This window comes from Panthera tigris, chromosome C1 (assembly GCF_018350195.1).
Source record: "Panthera tigris isolate Pti1 chromosome C1, P.tigris_Pti1_mat1.1, whole genome shotgun sequence".
Lineage (NCBI taxonomy): Eukaryota > Metazoa > Chordata > Mammalia > Carnivora > Felidae > Panthera > Panthera tigris.
In genome coordinates, this window is record NC_056667.1 from 161015712 (window position 1) to 161040712 (window position 25001).

At 37.6% G+C, this 25001-nt stretch overlaps 1 protein-coding gene and 1 long non-coding RNA gene across 3 annotated transcripts in view; both read right to left on the minus strand.

The window, feature by feature from the left end:
- Positions 1 to 347: 347 nt before the first annotated feature.
- Positions 348 to 12607, minus strand: LOC122241373. The gene is made up of 4 exons (XR_006221479.1): positions 12410 to 12607; positions 12057 to 12184; positions 574 to 761; positions 348 to 487 (listed from the first exon to the last, which is right to left on the minus strand). It is a non-coding gene; the product is annotated as an uncharacterized LOC122241373 (long non-coding RNA).
- Positions 12608 to 16878: 4271 nt separating this feature from the next.
- OLA1 (Obg like ATPase 1) overlaps positions 16879 to 25001 on the minus strand; it is a 170593-nt gene continuing 162470 nt past the window's right edge. For both annotated transcript variants that reach the window (XM_042994721.1, XM_042994720.1), the window contains 4 exons: positions 23666 to 23806; positions 22881 to 22977; positions 20704 to 20826; positions 16879 to 17387 (listed from right to left, as the gene is read on the minus strand). In XM_042994721.1, coding sequence (XP_042850655.1) covers positions 17286 to 17387; positions 20704 to 20826; positions 22881 to 22977; positions 23666 to 23806 — 463 coding nt within the window. In that variant the 3' untranslated portion in view covers positions 16879 to 17285. The remainder of the gene's footprint in view (positions 17388 to 20703; positions 20827 to 22880; positions 22978 to 23665; positions 23807 to 25001) is intronic.

Below are 25001 nucleotides of genomic sequence, written 5' to 3' on the forward strand. Positions count from 1 at the left end.
TTATTCAGTTTTGAGAGAGAGAGAGAGAGAGAGAGAGAGAGAGAGAGAGAGCGCGCGCGCGCGCAAGTGGGGGAGGGGCAGAGAGAGAAGGAGACACAGAATCCAAAGCAGGCTCCAGGTTCTGAGCTGTCAGCACAGAGCCCAACGTAGCACTCGAACTCACGAACTGTGAGATCATGACCTGAGCCGAAGTCAGACGCTTAACTGACTGAGCTACTCAGGTGCCCCTGAAAATCAAGCCTTTAGGACAATAAGAGTCAACCTGTTTTTAGTAAAGTAACTCATAAAATTGTGAATTTTGCACCTTATAAAAAGTACAAAAAAAAACTTACCAAGACACACAAAAGTTGTTACCAGTTTGTTGTCTCCTACCACTTACATTGTGTGAGACATAACAGAACATTTATTTATTAGTTGGTTTAAATTGCAGAATAAAAAGATCCAGTTCTTGGTGGGTTGGTTTCCATCCTGGAAAAATGGATATAAGCTGAAATAAAGGGAATGATTTCTATTTAGTCAAAAGGAATAAACAAACAAACAAAAGCCCTTCAATCAACCAGAGAAAATTAGTACCTCTTTCCAGTCTATTGTTTTTCATTTTGCTTTGCTTTTTGTTCTTGTTTTCTTTCTTAAAAAGACGTTGAGAGCCATCGTGGAAGTCATGATGATATGGAAACACTGGCTGGAAAAGCATCCTGGTATCTTTTTCTTTTGCCTAATTCTCCTTCAAGATACTAGCTTCAAATGACATAGGGAGTTTGCTTAAATCAAATAGAAAATTAAAGCACGTGAATTAAGGAGCTGGAAGAAAAAGTACTATAAAGTAAATGAACAAATATGTAAAAAAGGTACTCAGCCTCACAATAATTAAAGAAAGGCAAGCTACAAGGAGATGCAATTTCTAAAACCCTATCAGGTTGGCAAAGATGAAAAAGTTTGATAATACTCAGTAAATGAGAGGAAAGGGGAGTAAGTCAAATCACAGGATAGGGATGGGAATGCAAATTGGCACAATTTCAGAGGCAATTGGACAACATCTAGCAAGATGTTAAATGCACATACCCTTTGACACAGTAATTCCATCCCTGGGTATAAGTACAATTGGAGGATATCCATTGCAGCCTTGTTGGAAATCATTAAAAAAAATGGAAATAGCAATGTACACAATCGAGAGTGGCTAAATCACAAGTGATAACAAAGGCAGGGAGTGCTTGCTTGTTTTGGGATCAGCACTGTTCTAAGAGTGCTACTATGTGCAGTCATGTGATCTCGTAAGAACCCTGAGACTCCATTCTCTTCCTATCATGGTACAACCATGCTATACGAACACCATCCTGCCATCCAGATCGCAGGGGGAGGTCCACCTGTGCTGACACAAAGGCCACTTATGCAATAGAAGGGATAACAGGCAATTTTAGAACAGGTTGTCGAGCACAATCTCATTTATGATAAAGAAATAATAAAGTGTGTATACACGCTTACATTTATGCAGGAAATATCTAGAAAGATAACCCAGAAAGAGTTAACTGTGGGATCCTCAGGAGAAGTGTCCATTTTTTATTTAATATCTTCTTTATTTTTCAACTTCGTGTATGTATGTATGTGTTTACTTATTTACTTACTTACTTGCCTAGTACACATGTGTAGAGATTTTGCCTGGAGTTAGACAAACTGCACAGGTTGAGGTCACAGTTTTCAAGACTGCCTTCACTTCTGACACCAACTGCTATGGAGCACTCAGTTTCGATAATCCACTGTAAGGGCTCACAGAACCCATTGCGGCTATTCTATTCATGGTTTTGGTTTCTTACACGAGAAAGGAGGCAGATGAAAGCCAGCCAAAGGAAGAGACACATAGGACAGAATCTGGGAGGGTTCCAGACATGAGACTTTCATTGTCCTCTCCTGTGGCTTAAAGATGCATTACCCTCTTGGCACTGATGTGTGACAATGCACACGGAGAACTGCCAACCGTGGAAGCTCACACGAGCATCAGTATCCAGAGATCTTAACGGGGTTTCATTATGTAGGCATCACTGATTGATTGCCCCCATGGTTGAAGTTTACAGATTGATACTACAGGATCCAAAGCCACACACTAAATTATAACTGATCTTTCTGGAGGGGCCGGTCCTTACTCTAAGATCCAGGGTGGCCATCCTATCCCTAAACAAAGACAGTCGTATCGGGGATGACACAGATTAATTCAAGAAGCTGAGGGTGAAGGCCAGACCTGTTTTTGGGCAAGGCCAAATTCTTTATTACACATTTTTGTAATAAAAACCTGGAATAGCTATACGGTTGAAATGCTTATTGGTACACAGTATAATTTCCAAGCTGTGTTTTTATGTAAGAGGACTGGTTTGCGCTGAGACTCCCTGGTCACGTGGATTCTTGTTCTGCGTTTTCTTAGATTCTATATTTGTCTACTTGGCATCCATTGGTTACAGGGTCACACTAATGGCCAGAGCTGTTTACATCTACCTCCGTGAGCCAGCTTTTGTGGGCACCTGATAATATTACAAATCCTCCAATCGGTCATGAGTCCGTACTCCCCACCACCTCTTTTATTGCACTCACATACCAAGCCAATATTCCTCTGCCCTAATAACCCAGGGCCAGGTCGCATATAACAAGAGACCACCTCTATAGCCCAGAGCCTGCTGACTCAAACTAGCCAATATTAACCTGTTTTCTCTGCCTTGCCTTGCCTTCCTGTGGGAAACAATAAAGGTTCTGGCCCATGTTTTCCCCTCATTGCTTCTGCCTCCTGACCAAAACTGGTGCTACCCCACGTGGCCTTTGTGGCACAATGTGCTCCCTTCTCTCGGGAAATGTAAGTAATAACAATCTTCCTTCAATGGCATTAGCCTCGTTGTGTCATCTCCAAAATTAAAAGCCTGTGGGTACAACCGAGGCAACTCTGAGACCTTCCTCCAAAAGGCCTAGGTTTTAAGAGGGTAATAATCCTTACTGATGGGCACAGGCCTGGGCTCATATATGCTCGTTGAATTTTTTTTAATTTATTTTATTTTATTTTATTTATTTTATTTTATTTTATTTTAGAGAAAATGAGAGGGGGGAGTTGGGGGGAGTAGGGCAGCAGGAGAAAGAAAGAGAATCTCAAGCAGGCTCCACACCCAGCACAGAGCCTGACATGGGGATTGATCCCACGACCGAGAGAGCCAAAACCAAAGAGTCAGATGCTCAAAACCTGAGCCAAAACCAAGAGTCAGATGCTCAAATGAGTGAGTCACCTAGGCGCCCCACATGCTTGTTGAATTTAACGAATAAGTTTATACGACTAGTTTTTCCTACAGTGATACAGCCGATAAACTGTTCATCTTGCTTGATGTGATCAGGGCCATACGTGGAATTTGAGAAGTTCCATAAACCACTTGCAGAAATATGTATCAGCTTTCAAATTCTGCACTGAGTGAATTTACTGGAATACTGATGTCCTACTTGGTCAGTGTTGTTTTGTTACTCTTTCTACTCCGCTAACCCCAATTCATTTAGTTAGCAAATACACTTATATCTATCTATTGCTAAGAACTAAAACGTCCTTGGTCAACTTAAAAACTGAAACTCAGAATGAAGAGAAAATTGTACTTATTCCATTTAGGCTGGTTGCATGACTTAATTTAGGCTCTGAGCAAATTTAGCTTATGAGTGTTTTTGCTTGTTATAAAATGTCAGGGATTTCTTGGAGCTGGCTTTAACCAAAACACCTGTGTATGAACTCTCAGACAAAGATATGAAAAACAGAAATTCTGGTAAACTGAAGGTGTACATTTGATAGTTAATTCTATACATGACAGTGTTTGACCCAGTGGTCCCTGAAATGAGGTTTGGTCATATTCATGCATTTTTAGGGACATAAGGTGTAAAGATGGGAGTGGGTTAGAAAGGAGAAAAACCTCAATAATATTAAATAAAGAACAAATTTAAGCCTTGAGCAATAAAAATGGATAAAGCACTGAAGTTCTGGACAAATAAGATTATGAAATGCCAAGCCATAAAGAATGAAGAATATTTGGAGTTTTAATAATGTAGGTGAGCTTTTATAGCAATTGTAAAAAAATAATGTGATTGCCTCAGGCAATAGTAGAGCCTGTTTATAGTCAGTTTCTAATAATTCCCAAAGGCGGGCCCCAATTAAGAACTCAAATTCTGAACCAGAAAGGTTGAAAAACATTTTGAAGACAACTCTAAAATGGCTCTTTGGGAATACTGACATTTTTCTAGAGATTAGTTAATGAAAAATCATTTTAGTTATACTATTACACTTAGCCAAATTATGCTGGAAAACCAGAAAAATTAAAAACACTTTGGTTTTATAATACCCTTGGAGCTTTAGCTAAAGTTAACAAGCTATAAAGGAACCATGGTTTACCAGCCAAGTGTAAGGTGGGGAATTGCTTTTGTTGAGTCAGGGTAGAGAGTGTTAGTGATAAATGCTCTTGAGCATGGCAAATTTTGTGAAGTCATGTGTATCTGGAGGCTTTTAGCTGCAAGTAACAGAATACTCAAACCAAAGTGTCTTAAACAATGAGAGCATTTCATTCTAGCACAAAACACGACGTCTGGAGGCAGGCTGATCCAGGTTTGGATCAACACCAGTTAGTGATGTTTCTTGGTCCACTTTTATTTTTTTTTAGGTTTATTTATTTTGAGAGAGAGAGAGAGAGAAAGTATGAGTGTGGGGGGGTGGGGCACAGAGAGACAGGAAGAGAGAGAAAGAATCTTAAGCAGGCTTTGCATTCTCAGCCCAGAGCCCAATGCAGGGCTCCAACCCACGAACAGTGAGATCATGTCCTGAGCCGAAGTAGGATGTTAACTGACTGAGCCACCGAGGCGCCCATGCCCATCTTTTTGACCTTCCTTTTCCACTACTCCGAATACAGTTCTTTACTAAATCTATTATTTTCAAATCTAAAAGGAATGCTATCCAGAGAGCCCTGGAATTCATCTCAAGTCCTCATAACAGGAGGGAAAAGAGCGGGGTAATCTCTTCCGTTCTCCCTCTTTTAGGGGAGGAAAAATCCACTCTTCTTCCAGCTGTGTCAAGCCCTGTCCTCAGGCTTCTTTACATTTCGGAGGCCAGAGCTGGGTCACCTGCACAGTAGAAGAGAGATTACAGGATGAATTTGGGCTAATAATGATTCATCTCCTAGAGATGGGCACACTTACTATGGAGCAAAATTGAGATTTTGTTAGCAAGCAAAAAGCAATCAGCAGTGTTTGTGATATTTGGAGGCTTTAGCAGGTGAAAGGTGGGGCATCAGTCCCCTATAGCTCAGCTGGTCATTCCTATTCAAAGGATGCATAAAAAAACGAAATTTAGGGGCACCTGGCTGGCTTAGTCCATTGAGCGTCCAACTTCGGCTCAGGTCATGACCTCGGTTCACGAGTTCAGGTCCGACATCGGGCTCATTGCTATCAGCACAGAGCCTGCTTCAGATCCTCTGTTCCCCTCTCTCTCTGCCCCTCCCCTGCTTGTGATCTCTCAAAAAATAAAAAACATTAAGAAAAAAAAGTTTTTTAAAGGAAATGTATCTTTCATTTATTATATGGTTTAAGTTGGGTAAGGACCTCAGTAAAACCAGGTATCATATGTGGCATCATTTCCGTTAAGCTATGGGATAAGCTCCTTACTTAAAAAACTTGACCAAACCTAATATGGCCCTTCATTAAATCTATTTTCAAGTAAAAAAGAAATGATATGGGGTGCCTGGGTGGCTCAGTTAATTAAGCGTCTGACTCCTGATTTTGGTTCAGGTCATGATTTCCCAGTTTGTGGAATGGAGCCCCACATCGGGCTCTGAGCCCTGCATCACGAGGGCAAGAACCAAGGAATCTTACCACAAAAATAGACAAAATGCCAAGCCTCATGAGAGATTACCTGAAGCACTGGAACAAGGCAAGAAGCAGGAGCCAAGGGGCCAGAAGGCGCAGGTTCCCCAGGGACTGACACTCAGCGGGCAGGCTGTGCAGTGTCCACACTGACAACATACTAGGACGCTTCTGAAGTACCTGATGGCTGCTGGCCTGCACCCCAAGTGCTCCTCGACCTCCCCACAAACCACGTCCCCACAGTCTAAGTAAAGGTTTAATCAGTGGCGCTTCTAGGATTCTGTGCTAGCCCGCGAAACCTGGTTTAAAAAAAAAAGGAAAAAACCCCCACAAAAGCAAAAGGCAAGTTGAAGAGAGCTGTGTGAAAGCTCTCTTTCCCTTCAAACTGCCCCCCTCCACAGCCCCTCTGCTGTGGCTTTTCACTGAGAAATAAGGTACAGAGGCCCCATGTCTTCCCTGTCTTTTCTTCTATCCCAGTAGAAGAAGCATTCCTGCATCTACCAAAGACTGGGTCCTCCACCCATGTGCCAGATCGAACCCCGTCACCCCACCACCTCTCAAGGACCACACTTCTGTCCCTTCCTTTCCCTCTTTGCCTCCAGCCTCAAACCCTCCTCCTTCCCACTGCTAAAAAAATCCAACGAACCAACCAACGAACCCACCAACCCACCAACCAATCCACCAACCCCCAACCACCTCTTTTGCCTGAACATCTCCCTCTACCTTCGATCCCATTTCTCTTGTCCCAATTATGGCAAAACTTTTCACAAGAGTCATCCAAACTTACTTTCAAGTGAAACAGAACTCAACAACCAGCACACCTTTACACACATCTTTTTTCAACCACTCAGCAGCATTTGCTTTCTTTTTGAAACTCTGCCTTCCCCTGGCTCCTCTGACCATACTCTCCTTGGTTTGTTCTGACATCGTTGGCTGCTTCTTTCAGTCTGTTTGGCTGATCTCCACTCCTTTCCTTGACCTTTGTTCCAGGCTCATTCATGGATCCTTTCCTCTTCTCTTCCTATACTCTCTCTCTAGCCTAAGTGATCTACTTCAGTTCTCAGGTTTTGAATACCACCCACAGAGTAATGATTCTAAATTTATGTATCTGCTGCCTGAAACTTTCTTCTGAACTTCAGACACATGTAGCTAGTGGCCAACAGGATATCTACCACGTGTGTTTAAAGGGCATCTTGAGCCTACATTTAAAACATTTTTAAATTGGTTTGTTTTCTTATTGAGTCTTAAGAATACTTTGTATATTTTGGTTAAAAAAATTTTTTTAAGTAGGCTCCACACCCAACATGGGACTTGAACTCACAACCCTGAGATTACAAATTGCATGCTGTAGCCAATTGAGCCAGCCAGGCATCCCTATTTTGGTTAAATTCTTTATCAGATAGGTCTTTTGCAAATATTTTCTCCCAGTCTGTTGCTTGTCTTCTCATTCTCTTTACAGTGTCTTGCAGACGTTTTTAATTTTAATGCAGTACAGCTCATCAATCCTTTCTTTCATAGATTGTGTCTTTGGAATTAAAGAAGTTATCACCATATCCAAGATCATCTAGATTTCCTCATATGTTATTTCCTAGGAGGTTTAGTTTTTAGTTTTGTATTTTACATTCAGGTTTGTGATCCATTTCAAGTTACTTTTTTGTGAAAGGTGTAAGGTCTATATTTTTTTTTTTTTTGCATGTGGATGTCCACTTGTTCCAGCACCATCTGTTAAAGAGATTACCTTTGCTCCATTGTATTGTCTTTGTTCCTTTGTCAAAGATCAGTGGACTATATGTAGGTGGGTCTATTTCTGGGCTTTCTATTCTGTTTCATTGATCGGTCTATTCTTTCACCAGTACCACACAGTCCTCTTTACTATAGCTTTATAGTAAGTCTTGAAGTCCGGTTGTGTCGCCTACACTCAAAATACATTCTCAATTCCTACCTCCACACACTTTCCATAACTGCTCCTCCCTCGAGTCTTTTCCATTTCAATAAATGGCACCATCCATTTGCTCTGGCTAAAAACCTAGAAGTCACTCTTGATTCCTCCCTTCCCTTCTCTCATTCAGTCCATCATTGTGTCTTCCTCCAGCAAGCAGATCAAGTCAAGTTGCAGCTCTCCATTTCTGCCTAGTTCAGATGAAGAGCCAATCTCATTGGTTCTACCATAACTGGTCTCCCTCTTGCCCTCCTCCATAGTCAGCGAGCCCCACACCTTTTTATCTTCAAAAAAAGGAGAGGAAATTAGGATTTATTATACGCATTTTATATTTACCCTTAAATGAAAACACAGCCAGCCTGAGCAAAGTAGGATTTTTTATGAGATGTGTTGAAATCAGATGGGGATATGAGTTCAAGCTAAATTCCTGAAGAAGAAAGGTAAAGCCCTAGACTTGTAATAGCCACTGCAGTAGCCACTCAACCACATGGCTACTGAGCTCTGGAAATGTGGCTAGTTTGAACTGACATGTGTTTTAAGTGTAAAATACACTCCAGATTTTGAAGACTTAGTATATAAAATTAAAAAAAAAAAAACACAACCCTAAACAGTCTTAATAATTTTTTGGTTGATTACACGCTAAGGTGATAAAAATTTGGAATACTGGGTTAAATGAAATATGTTATTAACATTGTTTCTTTAAAATGTGGCTGCTAGAAAAATTTAAATTATATCCATGCCTCACATTCTATTTCTGCTAGGCAGTGCTGCCCTGGAAGGTATATAATGCAGGCCTGGTGTGGTTCTCTGGCCTGACGTCCCCTTTCCTGCTCCATCTCTCCTGGGCATGTCAGCCAGCACATTTGCTTCTTTGTCACAGGATGCTCTCATGACTGGGAGGACTGGTGAGATGGCTGATAGATCAAGATTCCAAGTGATCTTTGAAGACATGCATCAAGGGCGCCTGGCTGGCTCAGTTGGAAAAGCATGCGCTCTTCATCTTGGGGTTGTGAATCTGAGCCCCACATTGGGTGTAGAGATTACTAACATAAATAATAAACTTAGGAAAATAAAATAAAAACACACATCAGACTGTATGGCTTTGTTGTTGTTGTGGTTGAAAAACTCTAATGGCTATCCATTTAAGTTACAATGAAAGCTCAACACTATGTCATACATACAAGGCCCTGTGTAACTGAGAACCTCTTACTCATTACACATTAGCCACCCCAGCCTATCTGTTCTTCTAAAACACGGGGCTCTTTCTTCCCTTGTAGCCTCTGCATTGGCTGTTCCTACTGCCTGCAATGCTCACACCCTCTTCACTCCTTGAGTTTTGGCTCAAATGAATACACGGAAGTTCTCAGATATGATGTCATTCTAGATGCATCTTTACATTGCCTTCACATCTTTCAGTTATTTAAATGAAAAACTGCATAACTATTTTAATCCCATTTATGTAAAAACAAATATGTATGCACATATATGTACATACAGTAACTATTTGGAAGGATACACACCAGGTAACTGAGATTACTTCTGTAATCATACTGTACATACTGCCCCACAACTGACTTTTCCATAAAGCAGTATGAGTAAGAAATTTTCCTATGCCAGCTCATATAGATGCACTTTATTCTTTTTAATGGCTGAAGGTATTCTTTTGCATGAGTGTATTATAACTTGCTTCACCATTTCCCTATATTGATGGATATTTAAATTGTTTCCAATTGTTTTTGCTATTACAGTTGAATCTTATTACAGCTGATATGGATTTCAATTCTTTGGATCATAGAAAACAATTTACCTTCTTATGTATGGGAGTCAGTTTTTATCATATTTTCTGAAATAATTCATCCTGTTCAATTGCGAAATGTGGCCATCTTAAGCATTAACAAATTCTTTGTATGTGGTTTATATATTGATCTTTCTAACCAACATCTTTAAAAGTTCAAAGTAGGGGTGGGGCACCTGGTAGCTCAGTCGGTTGAGCATCTGATTCTTGATTTCAGCTCAGGTCATGATCTCACAGTTCATGAGATCAAGCCCCGCCTCAGGCTCTGCTCTGGCAGCACAGAGCCTGCTTGTGATTCTCTGTCTCCCTCTCTCTCTGTGTCCCTACCCTATTCATGCGCACTCTCAAAAATAAACATTAAAAAAAACCTTTATATAAGCACTTTGTGATGATTCAATAATGCTAGTAATGCTTTGTGCACAAGGGCTGTAATTATATAATTACATTTATAATTGAGGGATACACTTTTCTAAATTGAGGTAACATATACAGTACAGTACATAAATCTTGATCATACAGCTTGATGAAATTTTACATATGTATACATCTGAGTAACTGCTCCCAAGATAAAAATATAGAACATTTCTCATACCTTAGCAGACTGACAGCACATTTTCATTGACTAGGATACTTTTTAAGCTGCTTTCTTTCAAATTCCCACATTCCTCATTTCTTTAGGATGATTACTTACGATTCTTATGCTAATAATAATTTGGAGAAGGGACAGTAGGGTGAAGAAATAGGGGAATCACAAGTGTCTGTTGGGTGTTTTCTCATCTGTACTCATCTCTAATCATTTATCTATTTTTAGAAACTGCTCATGGATGTCCTAGGCTGAGTTAAGGAGAAAATCATGGATTGCCAAAATTTGCAGGTTTATACGATCCAGACTGACAGGATTTTCATTCTATTGTCCCAAAATTGTTTCTATTCATTAAGGCCAATATGGGTCATTCAATGAAGATAATCCTATGTATACTATACTATTTGTAAAGTTAGGAACATTTTTTAAAGATTTTTTTTTTTTTTTTATTTTTGGGGCACCTGGGTGGCTCATTTGGTTAAGCCTCCGACTTCAGCTCAGGTCATGATCTTGTAGTCCGGTCCCTGAGTTCCAGCCTTGCGTTGGGCTCTATGCCTGAAGCCTGCTTGGGATTCTGTGTCTCCCTCTCTCTGTGTTCCTCCCCAGCTCATGCTCTGTCTCTCTCTGTCTCTCAAAAATGAATAAACACTAAAAAAAAAATAAATAAAAAATAAAAAAAATTATTTTTAAGCAATCTCCACACCCAGCATGGGGCTCAAACTCAAAACCCTGAGATCAAGAGTTGCGTGCTCTACCAACTGAGCCAGCCAGGCTCTCATTTTTTTTTTTTTTTTTTTTTTGAATGGGTAGTAATGAGCTGTGCAATTTTGGTTATGCAATTTAATTTCTTTGTGTCTTTACCAGAAAAGGGATAATGAGAAAAAAAAAAAAACCTGGAGATGTAAGAATAATAATGGAGATACATAAAATAATGAGAGAAAAGTAGGTTATGGTCAGATTATCAATGGCCTCAATTGCTGACTTGATATATTTGGATTTCCTTAGCCTTTCTTTTTACTGCTTTTTTTTTCTTGACTGTCCAAAGTCCCCTATGGTATTTTAGTTACACTGTATTGAATAGAATTTTGTGGCTACTCTGTAAATGTAATAACAATTTTCTGTGAGAAAATTCCAATTTCCAAATAACTAATTTACAACCTACTCTTTGCAACAGTTTGTGACTTGTCATTTTGTTAGCATTACTTAACCTTTCTGCTCCTCAGTAACTTCTGACTTACAGAAAAGGTGAGTTAAGCAAGATATTCTAAAATGACATTTTCAGCCTAAAAATTCCAAGATTTACATGAAGTCCGGGCATGTTATTAGCCAAAAAAAAAAAAAAAAGTCAACATTTATCACTCAATCCAACAATTTCCTCTTTCAAAACGTTCTTTAGCAAAAGTAAAATATTAATATTTCTTCTGCAGAACAGGTATTTAAAGAACCACAGAAAAACATGCTGCATAGTTTTCTTGTGTATAATACATAAGGACTGGGCCTGTTAGGTGATGTTAAAGGGAATTATATAGAAATTTACATCTATTGTGTACCTCTTATACATCTGGAACTCTCTTTAGTCCTTTTGTGCCAGGGCATTTAATCTATGTGTCAGTATGATCTTCATTATGTATATGAAGAAGGACCAGCTTGCACAGGGCGACATCCAAGTAGTGGATGTGTTATCTGAACCTAGATCTGATCACAAGCTCTCTCCACCCTATAAAGCTGTGCTTGTAACATGGTACAGAAGGTGTGAATTCCCAAGAAGGTGTAATGGAGACAAGTATGGGAAATGTATATGTTTGTTGGGGTAAAAACCTAAGCTGCTACAAGAGAAATACAGTAGCTCAAAGAACACTGAAGTTTATTTCTTTTTCATTTACCAGCCTCACGGTTAGCAGTCAGGCAGCCGGGTGCTCTGCTCCTCAGAGTCCTTCCTGCCATATCGTGGCTCTACCGTCCTCTGGGGTGCTGTCCTCGTATGGATTTTTAATGATGGGCTCTCTGGGACCTGTTGGGAAGGAAAATCGCTCCTGAGGGAAACACACATCCAACAATTTGAAGGCCTAGATCTGGAATCAGCCTTCACTCACATTCCACTGACAAGATTTTAGTCATGCGATCTACACCTGGCTGCAAAGAAGCTGAAAAAGTTTGTAGCAAGACAGCCAGGTGCCTAGATATACTCTATTAAAATTACGAAAAAGGAATGCATTCTGGTAGCCAACTAGCATACCCTCGTATTATGTCACTTCTCAGAGTAAAATCAACAGAGTTGATAAAATAATCGGCAAGCGCCTCCTTCAAACAGTTCATAGTTATGAAGAGTAGAGTGTTTTATAAAACTATATCCAGAGGACTAGGAAAACGGACTTGCGATGTAATTAACTGAAATGAGATCTATTCCTTGTACTCTTAAGACAACCAAGATGGTTTATTTCACCAGAAAAAAAAAAAAAAATAGCAATTTGCACAAAGACCAGAAGGAGAGTCAAAGAATCAGACGCATCACTATTTATCAGTCTTTCCCACATTCCTATGGCAACAGAATGCACTGATCTTACTGGATGGGTTCTGTGCCTTCAAATGCAGGCCAGACACAGGCACTTGAGGACGGTTTCTTTCCTCCTTAGCAGCTTGCCAAGCACGAAAGCAACTCTATCATACATGATGAGAAAGCAGATCTAGAAATGCTTCCCTGGAACAGCATCAAAATGAGCTGTGGTTTGAGAAGCACAACTACAGAGTGAAACGAAGAGTTGGATCTGAGAATCTCAACTCCAGTGATCGAGATCTCATGTTTCACTAAGAACTCTGTTGCACATCCTACAGCTTGTACGTCTGTGATGCGCAACAGGCACATCTCCCTATTACCTCCCATTCTTATGTGTCCTTAGGAGAAATACTGTAACTATCTGTGACCGTGTTTTCACTGTGACCACACAGAGGCAGGGCTAATAAAATGACTTCACTGGTCAAGTAGACAGAAGTATCCTCAATCGAAGATATCCATTAGAAGACCCAGAAGTGATTCCCTAAACAACATTTACATTTCTCTCTTCTAATTTTACATTTGCCAAGCAACTTTCTGTTCTATGATTTAGTCTTGAGTGGGTACAGATGCTACGAGAAAGTACTCCCAATGTAAGTTAAAAGAATTGCTATCATTTACTAAGCACTTGCTCAGTACTAAGCAGTTTCAGCATTGTACATGTACAAATTCATTCACTCCTCACAACCACGAGAGAGGTCCTATTACCTGCCTTTGATAGCTGAGAAAACTGGCTCAGAGTAAAGTAACTTGCCTAAACAGGGACACACAACCAGGAAGCAGTGTGGCCAGGATTCAAACCCCGGCCTCCTGACTCCTGAGTATACACCTTTATCATCATTTTCTTACTTACATATCAGGAACATTTTACTGTAAATTGAAGAACTTGTCATTCTAGTTTATAAATTAGTCTCAGAAGTTTGGAAAATGTTACACACAGCATAGGCTGAGCTGAGAAAAGCAAGTCCCGAAACCTGTAAAGCCAAGGCCCGTATCAGATACTGGCTTAAGAACTCTGCGAAGTGCTGCTGGTCCAATGAGTCCCCTGTTTTTAAAAAATATTTCCTAGTTGCAACATGGGGCTTTTCATTAAGATACTAATTTGCAAGTGGCTCAGGATATTCCTAGACCAGGAAGGCAATTCAAAAGCTGTCAGTTTTTATAGGGGCCCCAAATTAATTAGGAGACAAAGTCCCTCAAAAGTCAAACCTCTTTTTTAATTTTTGAGAGAAAGAGGGGGGGGGGGGGAGGGGCGGGAGAGAGGGAGACACAGAATCTCAGGCAGGGTCCAGGCTCTGAGCTGTCAGCTGAGAGCCCAATGCAGGCCTTGAACCCACGAACCACAAGATCATGACCTGAGCCGAAGTCGGACTCAACCGACTGAGCCATCCAGGCACCTTTTCTTTTTTTTTTTTTTTAAGGTCAAACCTGGCTCTTTTATTCTATCACTATAGTATATTTTTACAAGCTTAAAACGAGACCAATTTTCGTGACTAAGCAGCTTGCCATTAGGAATAATCATTTCTGAAGTCTCTGGCAAAATAAAAGAAGAGCATTTAGTGTATGTAAGTAGACTAATCAGAAAAATATGAGACAGGAAAAGAAGGGGTTTTCTGTCTCTGACTCTTTGGGGTTTTTTTAAGATTTTATTTTAAAATAATCTCTACACCCAACATGGGCTCATACTCACAACCCCGAGATCAGGAGTTGCATGCTGTCCACTGATGGAGCCACTCAGGTGCCCTGGTCTCTGACTCTTTGAAGGAGAGGGGACAGAACTGTTACAAAGAATCTTTGAGAATATAATACAAAGAGACAGCTGGAGATAAATATCAATATGGATTTTAATGCAAGAAAGTTAACTTAATCACGAGTAAGAAGACTTGCTCTCCAAATGGAGCTGGCAATTTATAAGTGAACAGAAGCTTCACTCATAACTACGTAAATAATGATAAGTATTTGTGCTTTTTTGGGCGGGGTTCTGGCTCTAATTTGAGCCATGCCTACAAAGCAAGTTATGAAGGTAATATGATAAAAGTGAACTAAGTGTTATCACACTTTTTTCAAGCTCTCAGCACAACTCTAACCTCATCTAACACAAATTTGACTCAGATGGATCTACAGATAGGTGAAGAAAACATCCACTTATAATTCTAAAAATACATTATTACCAATATCAAACGAGGGAAAACATGAAGATATAGGCATATACCCAGTTACCTGTATGTAAAAGTTCTTAGAATTCTCAACTTTTGTAGAAAATACAATTTTTCATGTGTATAGAGAATGCTGCAGAACTTCTAACCAAATTCAACATTTTTAGCATTTAATTTCAGCCCGTAGTGAACAGTTACCTCAAAACTTCTTTCTTTTATTAATGGTTCTGTTCTGCAATGCACAATTATCACATTAGAGGTTATAGAGAAAGTACAATTACACACTCTTAAAGCCTTTTTAATGAGATTTCAAACTTCTTTAAGAAGTCTATGCAATTTGGGGCACGTGGGTGGCTCAGTCAGTTAACCCTCTGACTCTTGATTTCAGCTCAGGTCATGGTCTCACAGTTCACGGGTTCGAGCCCCATGATGGGCTCTGTGCCGGCAGCACGGAGCCTGCTTGGGATTCTCTGTCTCCCTCTCTCTCTGCCCCTCCCCCACCCTCTCTTTCATAAATAATTTTTTTTTTAAAGCGTTCTCTTAAAAAAAAAATAGCCTGTGCAATTCACTTTGGAGAAGATTCGAAAGCAAGAGATTTGATTTCCTCTTATATTGCTGAAATCCTTACCAATCCACTAATCTATACATTCCTCCAATACAGAAAAATAACAAGAATTTACACAACAAACTTGGTCAACTGCACCCTGAGTACCTGAGTTTCATTTATGTTTTATCTAGTTCCACTTATTCTTATTTTTCTCCTGTTTACTAATTTTTATGTTGGCAGAAGACCAGCATTTGATTGCTGAAAAGAGCATATTCACTAAAGAGCTTCTCAATTATATTCATTACTTGCCCAAATACTCTTTAAATATCCTTTCCTCTGTATAGCTAAATCTCCAGATGCTTAAAAAAATACTTATTTATTTTAAGAGAACACAAGCGGGGAGCCTGACATGGGGCAATCTCATGAACCATGAGATCATGACCTGAGTCGAAGTCAAGAGTTGGACGCTTACCCGAGACTGAGCCACCCAGGTGCCCAGCCAAATCTCCTTTAAAATCACTTCTTTTCTTGCCTTTTGTGCTACACTAAGTAACTTTCAGTGTTAAGTTTGTGTGTGTGTTTTTAATACTTCCTTATCTTTAATGTGACAAAGTAATATAGTAGAGGCAAAGGCTGGCCTGAGTGTGAACCTGCATTCCACTGAAATGGTGCTAGGATCATAGAAAATCACAAAAGGCCATGGACGGGGAAAAGGGAGGTCTGGCAGGACTGTGAACATGGGAAAGAAAGTGAGGCTCAGGGATGAGGACACTCTGAGACTATCATCGTAAGAGAAGGCTAAGTGGCAAAACGTCTCCAAATAACTAAGTTTGAAACTATTTTCTTTCAGAATTTTCTGCTACAATTTTCGAAAGTTCTTAACTTACACATACTAAAATTTCAAGTAGCCTAAAATATTCTAATAGAAAATATAAGAACAGTTAGAGTTTTCAAGGTCTAATCTTTTTAGCAGTGAACTTTTACACTCACTACAGAAATGAAACAAGAATGTAACCCACCAGACACAAATGGTTAGTTTTCACAGTAATTCCATAATTTCAAAGGAAACATTAAAAACGAATACTCTCCTCAATATAATCAGAACCACCACCAAAAAGCCCTTAATTTTTGAAGCAGAATTTGTTTCCAGCATTATTTTCTTTTTGGTCACGGTCTATCTATGGTCTATCCTTTGTAACGCCATTGCTATCATCTTTCAAAAAAATGTCCATCTACAAATTAATTAACTTTCTTGAGACAAATCCCTGGTATACTATTCTTCTGATTCCCGTGAAAGACTCACTTTTAAGATACAATTGCAGCTGCCCCACACTGCCAGTTACTGTGTCATACACACGCCTTAAAATTCTGTAATCAGCAACCACCAGGTGCCGTATCGCATTCAGCACACCACAGTCAGTCAATACAGACATCCCCAAACACACCAAGGCTGGTTTTGTCAAATGTTTTATTGAGTGTAGACATCTGGAGTACTGTAAAACATGCATTATCTGTAGATTCAAAAAGGAGCAAGCCACATTGTCCTCACTGTCAAATGTGTCAGGCTTGGCATCCATGATGGAGATTAATGAAGTATCATGAGAGTAATATGGTTCCTGAAAAGCCTCTACAATTTGGACTAGGGTCTTAATCACGTGAAAAGCAAAGCTGTTCACATTTAGTGAACTTGCATTTCATTGGAGGTACACAGTATTTTAATTTTAAAACAAAAATAATTCTGTTTTTAGAAGATTCCCATCCCCCAACTGTATCTGTCCCTCAGTTTTCAGAAATTTTAATTTAAAAAAATCATATCCCTTTTTGGAAGTTGTACATTTATCTGAACAATAACTAAAATTTATTTCTTCTTCGGTTGCTGAGGTGTATTAAATTTGAAGAAGATAATATCTCCATCTTCGACAATGTAATTTCTGCCTTGTTGTCTGTACTTTCCAGCAGCCTGTAAAGAGGAGATAGAGAGGAAATGGGTTATTTTAAAACTAAATACATGAGGTAAATGGTAGCAGCAGATGCAAAAAGTATTCTACTTCTTGGGTCATATTAAACACAACAAGAAATACAGGAAAACATGTAAGTTCAAAACTAGACTAGGAGAAGCAAAGTCTTCCTGATTTGGGCAGAACTAGATTTTCCATATGTACATAATCATAATGTATTCTCTACTAAATTGTTGGTACATAAATGTAATTATACCAATATCATTAAGTTTCATTACATGCTGTTTATGGTACATTTCTGATGTGTCTGCAAACATCCGGCAAGTCACTGTAACAAAACAGATCAAACCAGGCAGGAAGACTAGACAACTGGTTCGAAGCTACTTTATTTGCTTAAGGAAAATATTTGGTGATACTGGTGATGCCAAAGAGTCTGCTACAAGAGAGACTATTACCAATTTTAATGTACAGATTTTAAATTATTTCCTTGAATTTTTTTTATTTAGTCTTGACAACGACCAGAGTAGTGTGTACTAAAATTCATCACGAAGAAGTTTACTGACTAACGGCCCTAGTTACAAGCAGACTCTAACAGGTTGGAACTGCAAAGACAGATATTTCTCCCACTTGTAAATTAGTCGGCAAAGCAACTGATTCCACCTGCTGGCATGCAGATCCCCAAGTGCAATCCGCCAGTAATTCTAATACAAACAAGCAGCAGTTCCAGGGACCCAGGTTCACCCCAGGCGCAGCACACACACTCCACCCTAAGCACAACAGGCTCTTCAGCATCTACACTTAACACTGCACACAACTGACACAGTCCCACAGGACCCCACCATCGACCACTCAACAATGAGAACTCAAGGATCTTTTGGGAAAAATTCTCCAAAGTATTTTCTCTCTGCTAGAATTTACTGAGAACATGAAACCTTTGCCCAACAAGATTAGTACTTCTCTTTGAGGATGTTGATAAGAATGTTCAAAGTCAAGTACAATTATACTAATCAGACACAACACTAACAAAGATCATATATCTGAGGTTAAAATCAACAAACCAGATCACAGAACCCTAGTAAGCATATTTTCAAATGTCTAGACTACTTATTAAAAATCACCTACTAACAATGTGCTATTAAAATGGAACCATTTTTTTAAAAAACCAAGATACCCTAACATTCTAAAAAGATACAGATAGATATACACATAAACACACACATACCCACATTCACATGATTTCTGTAAAGACATGTGATATATTGAAGGCCATATGCTACTTATTTTGAGAATCTAAAGCCCCCTGTTATAAAACAGTATAGACAATTTAAATCAAATACGTATTGACATGACATATTAATGTAAGTTTATATACTTTGTTACCACTCAACTTTACTACTAATTAAAGGTGACAGTGTTCCTTTAAATTCTCTAGAGACCATTTAATCCATTTCCACTGCTATCAGAAACACTGGTTGAAAAAAAAAATCAATACCCATTTGTGAATCTTGAGTATGTATTAAACAAGACACGTCTAACCAGTTCATTTGCACTTGAAAGCAGCCATCTGTAGAAGCCAGCTTTGCCTAAGCAGATATGATTGCTAATAATGTGATATCCCTGTAGACTACAAAGCCCACACAGAGCTATTCAGTATATAGTTCACAGCACTGGCATTAAATTAGTTATGCTGCACTGGTGTTAGAAATACATATATATATATACATACACACATACACACATACACATGTACACAATCTTGCTCTCAAACGTAAAACCTACTTGATAATATACAAGTAAATATTTGTTGAAAAGAGAGCATAATGCAATTCATAAATGCTTTACTTGGAGTTCAAATTCTGAAATATTAGTTTTGGTGATGAAAAACCACATAAAATACTTAATGGTATTCTAAGCTGAAAAGCCAGAGGTCATTCTTTTCTAATTTATAATATAAAAGCTTCCAGTAAGTGTTAAGCATTTCTACAAGCAAGAAATATTATTGTATTATATATGATAAAGTTTCTCTGTATAGTGCAAGGAAGCATTCCCAACTTATGTATCTTTCAAGTTTATTACAACATAGACACTGATTAAGGATTGGTAAAACATGTTTATAGAATATAAAAAAGAAGCATCGGTTCTTGAATTCTAGTACTAGAAAGACATCCCTAATCATCTTTACTTCATGAAAAAATACACATGCCAACATGATGTAGCATGTTGAAAAATAATCTGAGATTTTTCAAGTCTGATTAGCATTCCTGACAAAGTTCAATCTCAGTATTTGTGTACCTATCAATACAAATGACACCATTAAAAAGTTAGTGACTTTGTTTAGTTATAAAATGTAACTTCTTTCACTCCACTTAAAAATCAAAATGGGGCTCTCACTCTACACTGAACCAATTATACCAAGATTTTTCCCTCTTCTTCCTGGGGTTCCAACAGTTCTATTAAAGTCCTGCTGTCCAGTATGATCTTTCCAATGATTACCAATGAGAATAAACTAAACTTGAAACAAACTTTTTTTGCATTCCTTTCAAATTACCAAACAGTAAACACAAGAGAGACCTTTTAAACTTCTTAATATTTTCTATGGTATTCTTCAAATACCGAATTAAATGAAAGATAAAGAAGCCTTCCTACAATGTCAGTTTAATCACTTGACCTATTTATCAATTACAGATGACACAGTATTAGATTTTGCTAAGTAAAACCTAATAAAGCCAAACTAAGCTTGCAGAATTTACGTTAAAAAAAAATCATTTATTATTCATGTATAAGCACTGCTTCGTTGTTAGTGGTTGCAAATCAAATTATACTTATTAGCTAAAATAAAGCATGATTTTGGACCTGCCCTCTAGTGTTGAGAAAGCAAATCAAATTCCCAAAGATCTTAAAAAAAAAAAAAAAAAAGTACAACTATGAAGTTTTAGCAAGAACAGATTTTGATTAACTACATTTCTGTCCCTTTCCTTGAATTGATCATGAGCATATATATACTACTTTTACTTTAGATATTCAAATGTAAAAAGTATAATTTTCCTTTGGCCATTAGTGAACAAATTCTTTGAAATTATTTATAATTACTTAAAATTATTTTTATTTTCAGTTTTAGAAAAATGCCACAAATACATACTGATAATTCACACATTTTAAAAATTATCTAAAAGCATGTAAACAGCAACAGCTCTTCAATCAGCTGACAGGAATACTAAACCCTGACACACATTTTAAAAGACAGCTATCATTCATTTTAATGAGTATTTTTATATTAGTAAAGATTATAAAATATGAAACCAGAAGATAATTCCTTACCTTGACTGCATTTTCAGAACCTTCTTCTTTAAAATCTTCGTATTTCATTACTTCAGCCATAATGAATCCTTTTTCAAAATCTGTGTGAATCTTTCCTGCAGCCTGAGGAGCCTTCGTCCCTTTCTTTGAGAAGAAAGACCAGAGAAAACTAATTGCATTTAAGATGATTGATTGTAAGCGTAGAGTTTCTTTTCTCTGATCTGCAGTTGGGTTCAACTTAAACTTAGTTTAATATCACAGTTAAGATGTCAGATATACAATTAGTCCAATGTGAACACTGGGCACTGTCTGTGCAGCAGATTTTAGCACAGACAGATCAGTAGATATTAAAGAAGCATGGCTTTGTTTTTCCTGACAGTCATCCAGTTTTATTGATTTAGATGCAGTGGTCTAGTTTGGGTGTAGGTTTCATTTCGATTTTCTATTCTTCACAGTGGAAAAAAAAATAAGGATTTTAAAGTAACTTTCAAGCTGAATTATCAAAGGTTTAAAAAAGATAAAAAGCCTTAAAATTTCAGCTCATCTAAAGAACATATAAAAATCAATATACAAAGGGACATTTTAAAGACATTTCCAACAAATCATAAAAATCTATGTTCAGCAAATAATTTTGAAATTCTCATAAAATTTCAGTAATAAAATTTCCAAACATTTAACATAATACAGGCTGCCTCTAACCATCAGGAAGGAAAATTCAAGTTGATATGGGAAGAAAAATGTCTTATAATTACTCCATATGTTAAATTACAAGGACATACATTCCAGACACACACAACCATGGAAAGAAATTTGAGAAATAATGGTGACCTAAAGGCTGCTTAATAAAGCATGTTAAAGTGATAAGGAGTCTGACACTATAAAGCACAGTTTTTACAATAAAAGATGTATTGGGTTAATATGGCTACTCACTGATGCTTACCTGACTAAATATCTTAGCACATTAAATCATGGATACTTACAATCAGTCTTAAGATAAACCAGCTTTCACATTTTCAAGCCCAGAACATGTTATCTTTCCTGCTGCATATACTTAAGTTTGGAAGTTTAAAGGCTTTAAAATATATAGTGAAAATAAACCGTGGCAATTTGTTTACCAACTTGGATTTGCTTTGACATTATTTTCTTAGTCTATATAAAAGGACCTTGGTTAGAAGTCAATCAAACATTTCTTTACAAAGAGGAGAAGGAATAAAAAGTGAATCTCATTCACACAACACATTTAACGTTACATTGAACTGCCTCCGTGATTCTACCCATATTAAATAAAAATAAATCTAATGATAAATTATGATAGTCAGTGAAAACAGAAATCAAAATAGCATTAAAATTTATCATGGAGCATATACTAAAAAAAGCATAATGGAAGAATCCATAAGACAAGGAGTATTTCTAAAAGTTCTGACATTATTTTTATATCCTGTAATGCTATTTGGGACTACATATATTTCAAAATATTTTTAAGTAGTAACTACCATATTACAATATATTTACATTTAAAAGCAAGCCATTACAGTTCACAGTTTCTATTGTCCTCTGGGAATAAATTAGTCATTCTTTCTGGTCGTAATCAGTATACATCAATATTTAAAATACATATCACATTTTTAAAGAAGAAAGACTGAATATATAACATTGCAAAAATAAATACCACTTCTATGAATTCAAATAAAAAAGCATGAATTATTACACATTGAGTTTAGCTCTTTGAGCCCAACTGTGTATCTATGAAGAGCATAATGATGTCATATTGCTTTTATTGCTGAAAATGTAATCCGAGCAAAGCAAAGGAGGAAAGAACCACCCGCAACCCAAACAAACTTAGCGAATACAAAATGAAAAGCAACATCAATTTCACTGCAGACAAACCCAGTCACACAGATTAAGCAAGCACAATACTGGTGCGTCTTATCTCTGACCACAGGAGGAGGGTAGACAGATTCTACAGGATGAAGAAATTCAGACTATGTAATAGGCAGAATCAATTGTTACCTGCCTCAATCAATGCCGCTCCACTTTCACTGTTCAGCAGCTCACAAATAATTAAAGTTATCCTGGACAAAAACCTCATCTGTAATGACTAGCTAACCGCCACCATGACAAACTTCAAAGTCAGTGATATCAATCTGAATTCAATAGTGTGGAACTGGATATAGCTGATGAATAAGTATGAATCTTACCCTGATGGTCCATGCACGTACTTCATCTGGGCCTGCAGTGAAAAAGTATTCTAGTTGGAGTGCTGCAAACCCAGCCTTAATGATCTTTGGCAAAGCGCTGAAATAAAATGAAACAAATTCACTCAACATATAAGTTGATTGTGCCAGAGATCAGTATAGAGCTAAAATTATTCATTTCAAGCAGAAATGTTAAAGATATTAGTAAATGACCATTCATCTTTCATAATACACTTGAAGAGGACTGAAAGCATGTAACTGTTTCTAGAAACCCCTTCTAAAATAGGTTTTAATTATATTAGTCTGAATGTATCATTTCGAACTGTTTACTATAAAAAAAAAGAAAAATTTGATCTACCCATCCTAAAACTATTTTCCTCCAATATTAATTATTTCCAGGACATGGGTCACGAAAGCAAAATTATTTGACTGAAATCCAACGTTTAAACAATATATTAGTGTTACTCAGAAAAAATTAAGGCAACTGATTCACCCTTTCCCCTCCCCCACTGAACATGACGAAAGAGTTTTGGCGATCATTCCTTCTCAAAAATATACATAACTAATACCTATGTTATAATTAAAACACTGTACAGAGATGACAGATGACAGTTAAAAACTTAATTTAAAATAAATCTTTTCACTCTGTCTCATGGTAAAGAAAGGAGAAGATTCCCTCTTTATAATGGTAATTACTCTGTCATTTATTATTCTATCAGCGCAAGCAATTAAATTACTGCAAGGAAATAGTTGATAATAAAGTGTAGGGAAAATGAATGCTAATTAACCTTTGTGTCATGTTCGCTTCCAGATACTTCTGTCTCTCCTCAGCACTCAATTCTTGCAACTTGAGTTCCAAGGCCCCACTAAAAGGAATGACCAAGGCACCTGGGTCATACTTGTCCACCCACTCTTTAATTTTTATCAACCTGTAGACAAAAAAGGGCACAACATTATCTTGTAGTGCATGCATGACTGTACCACATTCATTATTATCAAGTAGCACATACATATTCATAAGAATTGCACGGTTTTATGATGCCATCTTTTTGTGTATAGCTTTCCAAGGTCAAGGCATTAACAGGCAGCAATTGCTTCAGGTATATGCCATGAGATTTTACTGTAATCTAGTTTTACTTTAGCACATTTTCAATACAAACTATTATACAAATATTATAAAACTTTTTAAACTTACACTAAATTTTTTCAGCATTAACACCTGTGCCCTTGAAAACCTCAATTTTATGATTTATATTATTTTCCTTACTTTACAAAGTAAAATGTTAAGAAGCAAAAACGTCAAGTTCTGTTTATATAGGAACCATAACCTAAAAAGTGCCAGCTAATTGTGAAGTTTTTGTCAAATAAATAATTGGTTCCACCCAGATATTTATATGCCTAGTTCAGTTCCCTCTGGGACTAACAAAAGCTTACAGTTACACCTGGTTGTGAGGGAGATTTCTGCTAATCAAGACAAACATATCCAGAAACACAGATTTACAAACCTAGTTGATTATATATACACACCATTCTTAACGAATCTCACTTTTGTAGGACCACAAATAAGGGAACTGCAGAGGAAATACATTCCTTTAATCACAAAGGGTTTAGAAAGCCAAATCAGTTAGGGAATAGATACCAAGTGTTTGCTGAAAGGATGTTATTGAATGATTTCTTTTTCTTCCAAATCATGGAGTATTCTGGCAAAGCAGTAGTTAGAAAATGAAGAAGTATAGTGAATATATTAACTAGGTTCTGATTCTAGCTTTTAATTCCTGGGCAGGTTACTGAAACTTTCTTTCTTTCTTTTTAATAATGTTTATTTTTGAGAGAGAGACAGAGACACACAGAGAGAGAGAGAGAGAGAGAGAGAGCAAGCAGGGATGGGGCAGAGAGAGAGAGAGAGAGAGAGAGAGAGAGAATCTGAAGCAGGCTCCAAGCTCTGAGCTGTCAGCCACCCAGGTGCCCCAAGATTACTGAAACTTTCTAAGCCTCAGTTTCCTCATCTATAAAAATGGAGATAATTATAGTACACATTATATTGTAATGAACCTAGAAAAGTAATGCCTGGCCTCCAATAAATGGTATTACTATTATTATAACTGTTAATAATAACAGTAGTTA